This window comes from Sphaerodactylus townsendi, linkage group LG02, assembly GCF_021028975.2.
Source record: "Sphaerodactylus townsendi isolate TG3544 linkage group LG02, MPM_Stown_v2.3, whole genome shotgun sequence".
NCBI lineage: Eukaryota > Metazoa > Chordata > Lepidosauria > Squamata > Sphaerodactylidae > Sphaerodactylus > Sphaerodactylus townsendi.
In genome coordinates, this window is record NC_059426.1 from 37,590,006 (window position 1) to 37,603,137 (window position 13,132).

The 13,132-nt window shown below is 40.3% G+C and overlaps 1 protein-coding gene across 2 annotated transcripts in view; it reads right to left on the reverse strand.

Annotated features, from left to right (window-relative positions):
- TANC1 (tetratricopeptide repeat, ankyrin repeat and coiled-coil containing 1) overlaps positions 1-13,132 on the reverse strand; it is a 178,331-nt gene that overhangs the window by 96,834 nt on the left and 68,365 nt on the right. For both annotated transcript variants that reach the window (XM_048483589.1, XM_048483590.1), the window contains one exon: positions 357-557. In XM_048483589.1, coding sequence (XP_048339546.1) covers positions 357-557 — 201 coding nt within the window. The remainder of the gene's footprint in view (positions 1-356; positions 558-13,132) is intronic.

Genomic DNA, 13,132 nt, shown 5'->3' on the forward strand with positions numbered 1-13,132 from the left:
AACAGCACCTCTACATTTTATTTTTGCTCCTGCTTTTGGCTATCTAGCAGACAAGAAGACAGTTCTTTCTCAAATGAAACCTAAATTAGATTTCTGTCTGATTTCTTTAAAAAAACTTTTCCAAACTGCAATGATCATATCATCCACACAATGCCAGCTAAAGGCTAGAAGAAATCACTTTAGTCTGCAATAGCAAGAAAACCAGCATGAAAGCAACTGAACCAAAACATTAGAGAATATGATTGAGAGCAAAACTGCTGGTTAACAAACACCACTGATTTGGGAGGTACTTCATTAATCAAGCACCAAGTTGTTCCAAACTTAAGAATGGAGAGGGTTTTGTTTTTTTTAACTACCTGGAGATTTTTTGCTGGCTCTAGATTGCATCAAGTAGGCATGACGAGGCAGCAAAGGTGACGATGGCAACGACATAGAAACTCCTTTGGTCAAATTCATTCTGTAGGCATCTTCAGATACAGGCTGTACACCACCAGGAATGTCTGCATTGTAGCCAGATGTGGTAATTATCTGTAGTGCACTTTCAGAACAGGAGTCACCTATCAGAAAGGGAAAAAAATGAACACTTAACTGCAAATTCCTGCAATTAATCAAAATTATAAAAGAAATCACCAGTACTCTTTACATTAAGTAATCCCATGTTAGGGGGGAAAGTATGTTACCAGGGCCAGCACATCCACTAGGGGCTCCTAAGCAATCACCTAGTATACCAGATATGAAGGCGTGCCAACCAAGCCTGTTACCAACTTATCCGGCCTACACCTATCTCCTGCCATCAGGATCCAAGCAAGGGGACCCTTGTCCCATGTGAAGTGGTAGGACAGTGGTGGCATGGGTGCCAGAGGTGGCACTCAGCGCCCTCTCTGTGGCCACGATTATTAGCATTAAACCTAAGACCTAGTTTTGGGGAAGAAGTGTAGGTAACCCTGTTAAGCTCTGTTAAACGCCACTGATTTTCATGTGAAGAACTAAAGTGCAATCCTTTCCCTGGGAGTAAGCTCGGTTGCTGGCAATGGGGCTTGCTTCTGAGTAAACCCTGCTAGGGCCGTGATTCATCCGTTGGAAGAGTTGCACGGTTGCTTCAAAGCAAAGCCACCGACTACCACCAAGCTTACTCCTGAGTAACGCAAGCCTCGGAGCCAACCGTTTTTTCTGAACTAAAACCTCAGCATTCAGGTTAAATTGCCATGTTGGCACTTTGCGATAAATAAGTGGGTTTTGGGTTGCAATGTGGGCACTCGGTCTCGAAAAGGTTCACTATCACTGTGGTAGGAGCTCTTGTCACCAGAAGCCAGCTAAGTTCTAAGACCGGATGGGTGTGAGTAGCCACTTGCCACCAAGAAAGTAGCTTCCCTCCAGAGGCGTAGCAGGGGGGGGAAACGCCCGGTGCACTGGTGCGTCCTCCGCCCCCATCCCAGAACACCCCCGCCACACCTCCACAGGGGCACGCGCCTGGTGCATTTCCCCCCTCCCGGAGCTACGCCTCTGCTCCCCTCTGACAAGCAGTAGGGATGTTGACAGCTGCCCCTGTTGCCCATTACTTAAGACCAGCCATGCTTGGTTGGAAGGGACTCATTAACACCAGAACCATCATGATGAATAATCTAGAACCACATCATGTCTCCAAAAGTTATTAAATCCATCTTCAAAAGAATTAATAAACAGAGTCCTATAGGATAGTACAAATCCTTTTCGAGAGTATCGGCGCACACCTACCTTGGTGCATTTTGTTCATCTCACTGTCCACATGCGCACAGAAAGCTCAGTTTAACTAACTAACCGTAACTATAGCCATAGGGTTGGATCCAGTGGAAAATGGTTTGGGAGGGGAAGGCATGTTGCTGATAATCCTCCTGCAGACCTCTGGCTCTATGTGTTTCCCCAGGTACTATATTTTGGTAGGCATTTTGAGCTGAAGGTAATAGGCAAGGAATCTTACTCTGCTTCTGTCAGCAGAAGGATCATGATCTTACAGGTAAGATACAGAGCAGGAAACCACTCTTGCTTTTGAAGCACTCATACAAAACACTTCACACTATTCACCTTGGTTTTAACAGCTGGGTTGTTTTCCCTTTCTTTACTTTAGAAGACAAAGGTAGAAACACTCCACTAATTTTTGTTGTTGCCATTGATCTATGCATACAGCACTGTTGTACATACATACTATCTGGTTCAGGTTTTTGTTTTTTTTAAAAAAAGATCCTATCACTTACTCTGTACTAGCGCACACACAGACACACAAATTGCTCAGCTGTGAGTAAACAAATGGGAGTAACCCAAGAGGATCATACACACTGGCTCCTTAGCTTTTCCCCTGGAATAAAAATCCCTGCACTCTTCCCAGGCAGTCTTAACTAGAATTAAACGTTACACTATCACCATTAAAAGTGGTTAAAGCTGATCACATTTCCTTCTTAATCAGGATTTGAAAACAGAGTTCAAGGCTGATCATGAAGTCGAATAATGGTGAACAAATCAAGAATACTATTCGTAAACCAGACTAATTGTATGTCACCAGGACTGTGGACAAAAACAGTTCTTACCTTCTATCGAAAGTAAGCCCCACAATCCTAACCATAATGACTGTAGTAAATAAATTCCATTACCGTATATACTCATGTATAAGACGAATTTTTCAGCACATTTTTAATGCTGAAAAAGCTCCCCTCGACTTATATGCGGGTCATTAAAATTTTGTGTGTGTTTTTACTTTGCCGGCCAGCAGGGGGGCGCAGTTTTTATGCTAGCGGCACCAAAATTTCAGGGTATTCTCAGAAGACACTCCTGATGATACCAGCCAGAATTTGAGTAAAGTTTGGTCCAAGGGATCCAAAGTTATGGACCCCCAAGGGGGGCGGGGTGCCCCCATTTCCATTTGTTTTCAATGGGAGCTAATAGTAGATGGGGCTACCCTTTTGAGGGTCCACAACTTTGGACCCTCTGAATAGCTTCACCAAACCTGGCTGAGAATCAGGAGAGTCTCTTTATGATACCAGCAAGGTTTGGTGAAGTGTGGGTCAGGGGATCCAAAGTTATTGACCCCCAAAGGGGATGCCCCATCCTTCATTGTTTACAATGAAAGCTAATAGTAGATTTTCCATTTCTGATAATATCCCTCTTAAAATCTAAGTTGGGTTACATTTGGACATACAGATGATGATGAGGAATCCAGTTTTGGAGGATTTTGCAACTCTTGTGTTTAAGCTTGGTTGCTGGTTGAACTAAGGTTTTTGTACTTTTAAAGTTATTGTTGATACCATATTGTTCTTGTTGACCCTCTTTTCCACTTACAGAGCCAGTTTACTGTTTTTCTTTGAAATAAATATTCAAAAATATTTAACCTACTGATGCCTTAATTGATGTAATTTTATTGGCATCTATTTTTTTATTACAAAGGGTACCAGCAGCACATTTTCCACCCTCGACTTATCTTAGCCGAGTCAATAAGTTTTCCACAAGGTAAAACAGGTACTCGGGCATGTGGGTCGACTTATACGCGAGTATATATGGTATGTCTTGAAGGTTTATATCATTATTTTCTGGTTTAAAAATGCAATGGAAGACAACTATGTTCTTCTGACCTTACTAATGAATAACAGTCACACAATGGTCATTGAGGCCTGTAAATAAATATCTTTAATCAAAAATAAATGGTATGACTTTGTAAGATGAATTTTTATATAGTATCACACCCCCATACTAACTACTATAGGAAACATCTAAGAACATGACCTGTGAACTAAGGATCTGCTACACAATGAATTTACACATTGGAGCAAACAAATATTATCTGGTCTTCCAATGCCATCCAGATTATGAGGCTTCTGAGATATACGAACAATGCTTGCAGAATACTGAACAGAGATCTAAGCTGCTGTGTAAAAATGAAGGGTTATTACAAAAGTACTGCTAAATGGTCATGGACTACAACTGTATTCTTAAACCAAGCACTAGCTCACACAAGTTAAAAGGAACTTGAACAATCTCTTTCCAAATTAGCAATTCTTATGTAGACTTGTTTACTTCCTTTCAGAAAAATGCAGTCAACCGCACCCATTTTTTCAATTCTTGGCTGCCTGCCAGGGGCTTTCCTAAAACAAGCATTTCCACGTGTCTGGATCCTCCTGAGCTGTCAGGAGATCCTCAGGACAGGAGAGAGGAATCGAAATATGCCCCTTTCTTGCACTACTGTTCTCTAAGTGGAAGACTAGGTGAATACACTCAAGCTGATGAAGAACAAAAATACCTTCAGTACAAGACTAACAATGTAGCATTTTAAATCTTGGATTTTTTTTCTGATTATTTGTAAAAACATTTAATCATTTTAACTTGTTATCTCATTACTTCACAGAGGTTTGCCTTCTGGTTCACTCTCCACATGCTGAGCTTCCGTTATTTATTTAGAATATTTAGCCCACCCTTTCTCAACCAAGCCGTGCTATGGGGCAGGAATGTGAGCTAACATTCCCTTTCCCCCCGCATAATGACTACATAGATACATCATCACAAAGCCACATGGCCAATTGACCATGCTGGCAGGGGCTGATGGGAATTGTAGTCCATAACATCTGGAGTGCCAAAGGTTCGCCACCATGGGCATAGAGTGTCAAGAGGCGTACTGAATGTCCTTTTTTCCTTGGCATGGTTGTAGCTTCATAGCCAAGAGGAACATATTAAAAAAAAGGCATGTTCCTGCCCACTCTGAGTCACCCATTCTGAGCATGCCCAGGCCACTGTGCTGTGATTGGCTGATGGCTCGAATGGAGACTCAGAGTGGGAAAAATAACACAGGACGATTCCCCACAATACTGGCCTCATCCCGGGATTCTCAAAAAACACCACCTTCCTGATGGTTTTTGAAAATCCCGGGATGCAGAGAATATCACAGGGCAGGGCCAGGACAGTGCCGAATTTGGCCTGGGAACCGTGGGGAGTCCCTCCTTGAATGGGGATGCCTACTGTGCATATCCCGGGATATTTCCCCCATGGAGAATCGACCAGAGAGTTCCACCAGGCTGGGGCGAAGGCCAAAAAGGCTCCTTGGCTCTAGCTGAGAACAGCTGGCTAACCTTTGGGCCAAGGACCTCCACTAAGTTAGTTCTTGCTGAACGTAACGCTCTCTGGGGGATGCATTGGGAGAGGCAGTCTTGCAGGTACAATGGTCCCAAAACTTCGAATCTGATCTGGTACTCCACCTGAAATTAGTGCACCTCACAGAGCACAGATTGAATATGGTCCCTTCTCAGAGTCCCCGTAAGGACCTGAGCCACTGCATTCTGCATCAGCTGGAGCTTCTGGATCAGTATCAAGAGTAGCCCTGAGTAGATTGAATTACAGTAGTCTAATCTGGAGGTGACCATTACATGGATCACAGTGGCTAGGTCACAACAAGACAGGAAGGAGATGAAGCTGCTGATCCTGGTACTTCCAGGACATTCACCGGGTCCCAATTTGAGGTGGATGTTTCAAGATGACTTTTTATAAAAGTCTCTCCTCCTTTCTATTACCTTCTCCTACTTCCACCTACAGTTCTGATACTCAGTCCTAACATACAACATAAGTGATAAGCCATGGTACCTTCTGTACAAAGGCTTTCCAGCTCTGGTAGAAGCATAACAGAAGGCAATTAGGACAGATAAAAAAAAACTATCCATTTCAGGCTCTCCTGAACTTCCGTTGTCTGGTAGTTTATTGTGCTAATGATGCAGGGCTTTGCTTGTTTGATTAAGGCCCCTTCCGCACACGCAAAATAATGCGTTTTCAAACCACTTTCACAACTGTTTGCAAGTGGATTTTGCTATTCCGCACAGCTTCAAAGAGCACTGAAAGCAGTTTGAAAGTGCATTATTCTGCATGTGCGGAATGAGCCTAAGAGAAGGTATCTGTGATTGAGAATTGCAACAATTGGATTTTAAATTAGTAAATTATGAAAACGAAGGAAAATAATTCTGCATTTCAACTTCATCGCATCGTTAGAATGGAAAATGAACCACATGGGAAGGAAACCAAGTATTTCACAATAAAGCTAATTTTAATTGAAATACTGCTTCTGCATAAACCTAATGGACCAATACAGTAAGAGACTTGATCAAATGATAACTGCTGCATACATGCAAATTGAAATGGACCTCATTATATCTTGGTAGAAATTGCCATGTCTGAAAAGTGGACCTAGTACTGTTCCCTTGTGTTACCAACAGCCCAAAATCCTATGCTTGGATCAAGATGATCACTGCTATATTTCTTGCACTAATGCAAGGTCACTGTGAGCCAATTATGGTCATCAGGCAACCGTTTGTTAACTATACCACCACTCAGGGTGGCCTGTCTGGTACCAACCAGAGCCTGGGCCTTTTCTTTGGAATGGCTCCCTAGTTTGCCCAGAGCTTTTGAGTGAGTTTGAACAGCATGCACCTTTTAACAAGGAGAAAAAGGAACGTGCAGCTTGCTATTTTGCTATTTTATTTTTGGTTTTAATGGAAAATGTTTTAAATTATTTTTAACTATTATTGTAAGCCGCCTTGAACTGTGAGGAAAAGTAGGATATAAATGTCATAATAAATGAGTAAACTTCTATTTATTTAATGATGGCGTAAGCACAAAGTTCTGGTTGTGTCCAAAAACTGGTGCCATGAATCAGGTACCATTAAAAGAGTAGGGTCCAGTGTGGAATGACAAACACCCCTTCATAGCTGCGTCCCTTCATAGTGACACAGCCCTGATCCAATCCACAGGACCTTGTGCTTGCTCTGAAGGATAAGGGTAAAGAGCTGCTGTGGTCTGCTTTTGGGGAAAGGGTAGACACATACATTTTGTTGTTACAAGAATTTTGGGCTCAGTTATAAAAAATGAAGAATGCTTTTATTTCCAAAGATAGAGCACAGACATGGTCCTAACTCCATCTCTAGGCAATGCTCAGTTCAAGGTTCTTTTTTTAATGAGGCCATGCTCAGTTCAGAACATTACTATCCCTGATTTGTGCGCTCAAAAGCTCAGAGCCTCAATACACATACACACACAGAGAGAGAGGGAAAAGGTGAATGAAGGTTATTCATAGGAGGGAAACTGGTGTTGGGCATTAAAGCATCAGTGTTTGCACAGTTTTCAAGCTGAAGTTTCACTAACATTTCTTGGGAAAACCTTAGCAACAAGGTCAATACTTTCAGATTATTAGCATACTGTTTGCTGGCCTCAAAGACAAAAATCTTAACATGGGATTCTTTTTTGTACATGTGAAACACTTTAACCTCTGAGAGAAGAAACATTCAAACATCAATTTTAAGCATCTGGTAATTGTCTGAAAAATCGCTGTGGCTGCCCACAGAAGTTTCTCTTGTACTTCAGACTTTTAATTAATGGTCAAATATCAACAGTAGTTAAAACTATTCCGGGTTACTTTATTTAGCCAAAAAACTTTGCATTTTCAGCAGATTTTGCAGTTTTTCACTGTGACTATAAGACAAGAAATATAAATTCTCACACGCCCTGGTAAAAATACAGAATCATTTCCTTATCAGAGATTTCACAGGAATGTAGCTTTAGGAAACTTCAAGTACAAGTAACAACTAGTTGAAGGTGTATTTTAAAATGTGTAACCCACCAGATATACAGCCCAATTGGGGGGGGGGGGAGGTTGAATGCTTATAGGGAGCAGTGGAAAGCCACGCCAACGCATTTGCTCCTCCTGATGGTGCAAGGGATACCCCCACTGACAGAGGGGTCAAAGGCTTCGTTGGCCAGCCACCCAGCTCCATGGTGACAAAACCCAGAAGTCCAGGATGCCATGGAGTAACATTAGTGCCCACATGGACACCAGCATGGGGGGTGGCAGCCCAATGCATTCCCAGAGTTGGAGCCAATGTTAGTTGGCTTGTACTGGCATTCCAGAAAAGGGAATGGTGCTCCCAGACCTTAAGCCATTGGCAGCAATGGGGCAATTCAGGTGGCAGGAGGGATTTTGCTTCCCCTCTCCTTTTGCACTGTCTGAAGCCCTTTGGGGGACAGTGCTACCTTCACTACGCCTCCTCTGGTCACTGCAGCTTCCCCCCCCACACACACACACACACTAGTTTACATTGTTAAGACCTTTATTTCATCACTGAAAAGAAATCTCTTTCATATGCACACAGAAATATTAACATCACACTTCCTCCACTCCCTATAGCAATTAACCAAAATATAATGAAATATATAAGCAAACCTATTCATCCTTAACTATTCAGGGATGTTCCCTATATGTATGTTAGGTCATATAACCCTTTTTGTTTTAGTTATGTCAAAATGCATTTCAAACCACTCATATATTATCTAGCAAGGAATACCATCAATCAATATAAGTTATTTGTTGACAAATCACAGAGTGCTGTGCAAAGAGTATGTTTAATAAGAAGCCATTCAAGTCATCAAAGACTTTGGCAGTAGCAAAATCAACAAGATCTACATATAAAAGTCAAATGATACACATATAATGAATCCAGCCAAAATGTTATGAATAATATCAAAACTAAAATTTGAACCAACACAGCAGACATTTAAAATGTTATTAGTTAACAAATTGAGATATTGGGGAAAATCTAATTGTGATTTGACACACTGCAGAGGTTATAATTTTTCAGATCTTAATGAAGACCATGTAAATGAATTAAAAATTCCAAAGCAATGTAATAATTGTTAGAGACGTAACATTTTGAGAAATTTTAAAGCCATGGGGGGAGGGAGTATCTTTCTGGGGGGGAAAGACATAAATTTGAAGGAAATTTTAATACAAGCAATACTTACTTTTCTATCAAACCTAATTTTCTGTTACTGATTTAACAATATAAAATGTATAATTTATAACTGTTTGAACATACAATTGTACTTTTTGGCCTAGTTTTCATTTTCAGATAAAAAAAATTAAATATACCCAAAACGTGAGAATGGGTTTCAAACTGCTGTACCTAATGCCACTATAGCATATGTATATTTAATTTTTGCCATCTGAGAAATTGGAGAAAAAGCTGAGGTTAAAAAACAAATTCTATAGTTTGAAAAAGAACATTATTGTATAGAAACTTGTTCATAGAGTCACAATAGGTAGGAGTGCCAGGATGTTTGGATATTGAGCTAAACATCATAACACTGAAAACACTGAATGCTTTACCAATGTACTATCATTAAACCCATTATAGCAAAATTATTTACATTTACAAAAATAACCATTCTTGAAAACGTACATGTCTATAGCACAAGTGGATTTTTTTTTACAATATTCCCCAATTTTCCCAATTGCAGAAGTGCTCCCCAAATGTTCTAATTTTTCTTTCAGAAAAACTGGGGGAAAAATCCTTAGGAAAAAACAAAAACCGGAAAAATCCCCCCATATACATTTTCCTGTTCTTTTTCTGGGGCTTCATATGTCCACTGATAGTGAATTTTTGGAGGCAGACATGATAAAGCAAATAAAGAACAACATTTTTTTAAAAAAATTGATGAACATACGGTACTGTTCCCAAGAACATAGGCTACTACGAATTGAAGTTTTGTATTCTGGCTGTTTGACTGTCTTTATCATATTGCAAAATGTTAACAAGAACTAAAAATAACATCAAGAAAAGCACGAGGAAATTTACTGAAATCTGAACTATTGGTACGCATGTTTTAAAACCAGCTTCTAGAATAACTTATTTTTTTCTTTTTCAGGGGCTGTTTTGTTGCTATTTTGCTATTTTTTGTTGCTATTTTGCTATTTTATTGTATTTTATTTTATGTTTGAAAAGAAAATTAATGATCAAATCCTAAAATAAACAATCAAATCAACTGTAACAAGTTACCACGACAAATATTTTCATCTCAACCTTTCAAGAAGAACGTTACTGTATAAATGAAAAGTCTTTATTCTACAGTCTGAAAAAAGCTTGGGCGGATAAAGTAGCCAGTCCAGGAATGAAGCTGGGGGAGGGGGCGCTCCATACATGGCTAAAGCTCTTAATTTGCTATCAAAATGCTCCATGGTTAGTCCTGGACAAGTGCAGTTTCATGTAGGCTGTACAGAGGACCACTAGATGAACAACAGTTATGGTAAGAACATTGTTATTCAAATAAGCAATTGAAACTTGAAATGAACACAGTAAAAAAAGGCACTGGGGATCAGAACCAGAAAAGAATGAGATGGTTGTAATACTGATCAAAATAAATCAAATGGGTGAATGAGATCAGATATAAACAAATGGAACAAGTTAAGCAAGGAGAAAACAGTAAACAGAAGGTTGCCATAATTAATTAAGATATTTTTAAAAAAATCAAAACCAAACGTTCCTGCAGTTTCAATAGAAAGAATCTTCACAATAGCAGAAGGATGACTTACTAAAAGACTGAGATTTAATGGAAAAGAGGGAAAATCAATACTAGTATCTGCTAACTGTATGTTTCTGGAAAGGACTGAATAACGAAACCAACGGTTAAAAATGTAAAAGATGCAGTAGAAAAATAAACTGAAACTGAAAATTAGAAAATACTTATAACCCAATCCAGAGCCCTGGGTGGTCAGGGACGGCACCACTGCAACACCGCCCTGCTGCCTCCAGAAGGCCTTCTGGAGGCACAGAAAAAAAAAAACTTGGCACCAGAAAGCCCTCCACTAGGTTCAATGGACTTATGCCACCCAAAAGGGAGATATAAGGGCCAGGGCGCAGCACTTCCGGCCTCAAACCCCAGGTGGAAGCCAAATAAGGTCGGCTCCACCCCTGGGAATGTCCCCTGCCACACCAGTACAGCGACCTGTGCCATCAGGGCTGAAACATGGAAGCTGCTTCCAGGGTTGGGCATTGCAGAGCTGTACAGCTCCTGGGCACTCATGTATTTGCATTGTCTGTCAGTGCATCTGTGCTGGTTCAAGGCTGCTCTGGCTCCAGAGATTAGTTTATCCCCCCCCCCCCCACCCAAATAGGGCTCTTAAGATATCCACATGGTAATTACAGCATTACAGTTGGAGATATTTCAATGAGCTGATAATGAAAGAGATGGAATGGAAAGATAAGTCTGGATGTTATCTGCATAAATAAAGCAATACTCTTACCACGAGGGAGAGTATATAGTGTATAAAGAAGAGGACTAAGAGGACTCCTGTGGAACACCAACTGATAAGGGAAGAGGAGATAACAATTCATTAACAGAAGCTTTTAAATAACAAGTAGTAAGAATTAAACCAATAATGCACAGAACTGTGAAAAACCCAACATCAAAGATTAGGTAAAATATGAACAGGACATGATCAAACCTTTTAAGAGCAGCATAAAGAGCAACAGCAAGAACAACAGTGGCCCTTTATTTATGCAAGAAAGTGACATGGCAACTTTAGTGGAATGAAAAGAACAAATCCAGACCAGTACAGATCAAAGCATGAGAAATTGGAAATGTAAGTAGAGATCCACAAGAAACTTGTGAAGAAGGGTGGGCAGAGGATCTCTCACACCCTCCCTCCTCCTCAATGGTACCCCTAGACTCCCTACATTTCACTTCTCTCTCAAGGGCATGGAAGCTTTCTCTATCCCCATTTTTTTATATCTCTCAATGGTGCCCCAGGCTTCCCCCACTCTCTCTCTCTCTCATACACACACACATACACACACACAATGGGCACAAAGGCTTTCTCCATCCATACTGTCTTTCTCTCTCAACAAGGCTTATCCCTGCATGTGCTCTCTCTCACACAATCACACCCTCCACACACATACACAAAAGGGCACAAATGCTTCCTCCCACACATACTCTCTCAAAAGTCACATCAATGTTCCCCACCTCATTCTCTCTTTCTCTCCCTTAAAACAAGGTCTCTCAAAATACACGCCAATACTTCCTCCACACTATTTCTCTCTCAAAACAGTGTGCAGAGCCTTTTCCTTGCACTCTCCCTTGATTTACCCCAATTAATCCTGGTTGGCAGGATGTTTTAGAATGCTCTGGTTCGGGCCTTCTGCCTACCTAACAGAACTGGGTAAGACACTAGGACCCAAGCGGAGCATTCTAAAACAAATATGATCCAGTAGGCAGATGAAGTTACAATTCTGCTTAATTCTTTTTGTTGAAAAGGGTATAGCTGCTGCACATAAACACACTGGGAGAGGAAGTCTTTCAAGTATTTTGGTCCAAGGTCATGAATTACTTTAAAGGTAATTACCAGCACTCAGAAATGTATTGGCTATCAGTGATGGAACTTCAGAATAGGAGTGAGATGATCCTTCCGACTAGCCATAGATAACAAAATCAGCCTGGGTAGATTCTGATCTTGTGAACGGCTTCAAGAATTTTTTAAAGAGGGGAATACATAAGTAAGCATACAATTTTTTTCTGCAAGAAGTGAGCACCTAAGAGTAATAATCATATGTTCCTTCCTCTGCTGTCTCCAGTTTGTTTCTATTGTGCAACCAGTGGTACATCTCAGACAGATGAGAATGTTCAAACTTAAATGATCAACATTGTCTTCGGTCTAACATTTTGCTCACTTGAATGCTACCATGTGCAAGTAGTGCTTCTTTAATATAATCCACCTCAACTCTCTTGCCTAGCTACTGTTAGCAAAACTTATTTGTGTTAAGTGAAAGACAACTTTTTGAAACGTTAAGTCTTCCAGCACTAGAAATTACTAGGTCTTTTGAAGTTATTATTTCTTGTGGCTAATCTCAATATAAAACAGTAGTTTTGATGTGTGACTATCTCTCTATAGTTTGTAAAAAAACAACAACCCTGAAACTGTAATACCACACCAAATACCCACTTGCTCAGCAAAAATGCCATTGCACTAAACTCTTTTATAATTATCAAGAACCACAGAGAATGGGCACAGTAGCATAGCATAAATCAAAAACAGGCCCTTATATTTAGTGTGAACAAAGCATCTTCTGTTGAGAGATATATTCAGAAGAGTGACCAAAAAGTCAAACTGAAACTTGAAAAGATTCCAGCACAGCTTCAACATTTAAAACTAACAATTCTGGACTTCTCATGCCAGAAAATTCTTTTGATTTAAAATTCAAAGATGATCAGGAAAACATTTGTACAAAAAAAAAAACCCCAAGTGGATTGCCTATTCAGCGTTCAGAGGTCAAAATCTATTTTATGATTTTGAAATATATGG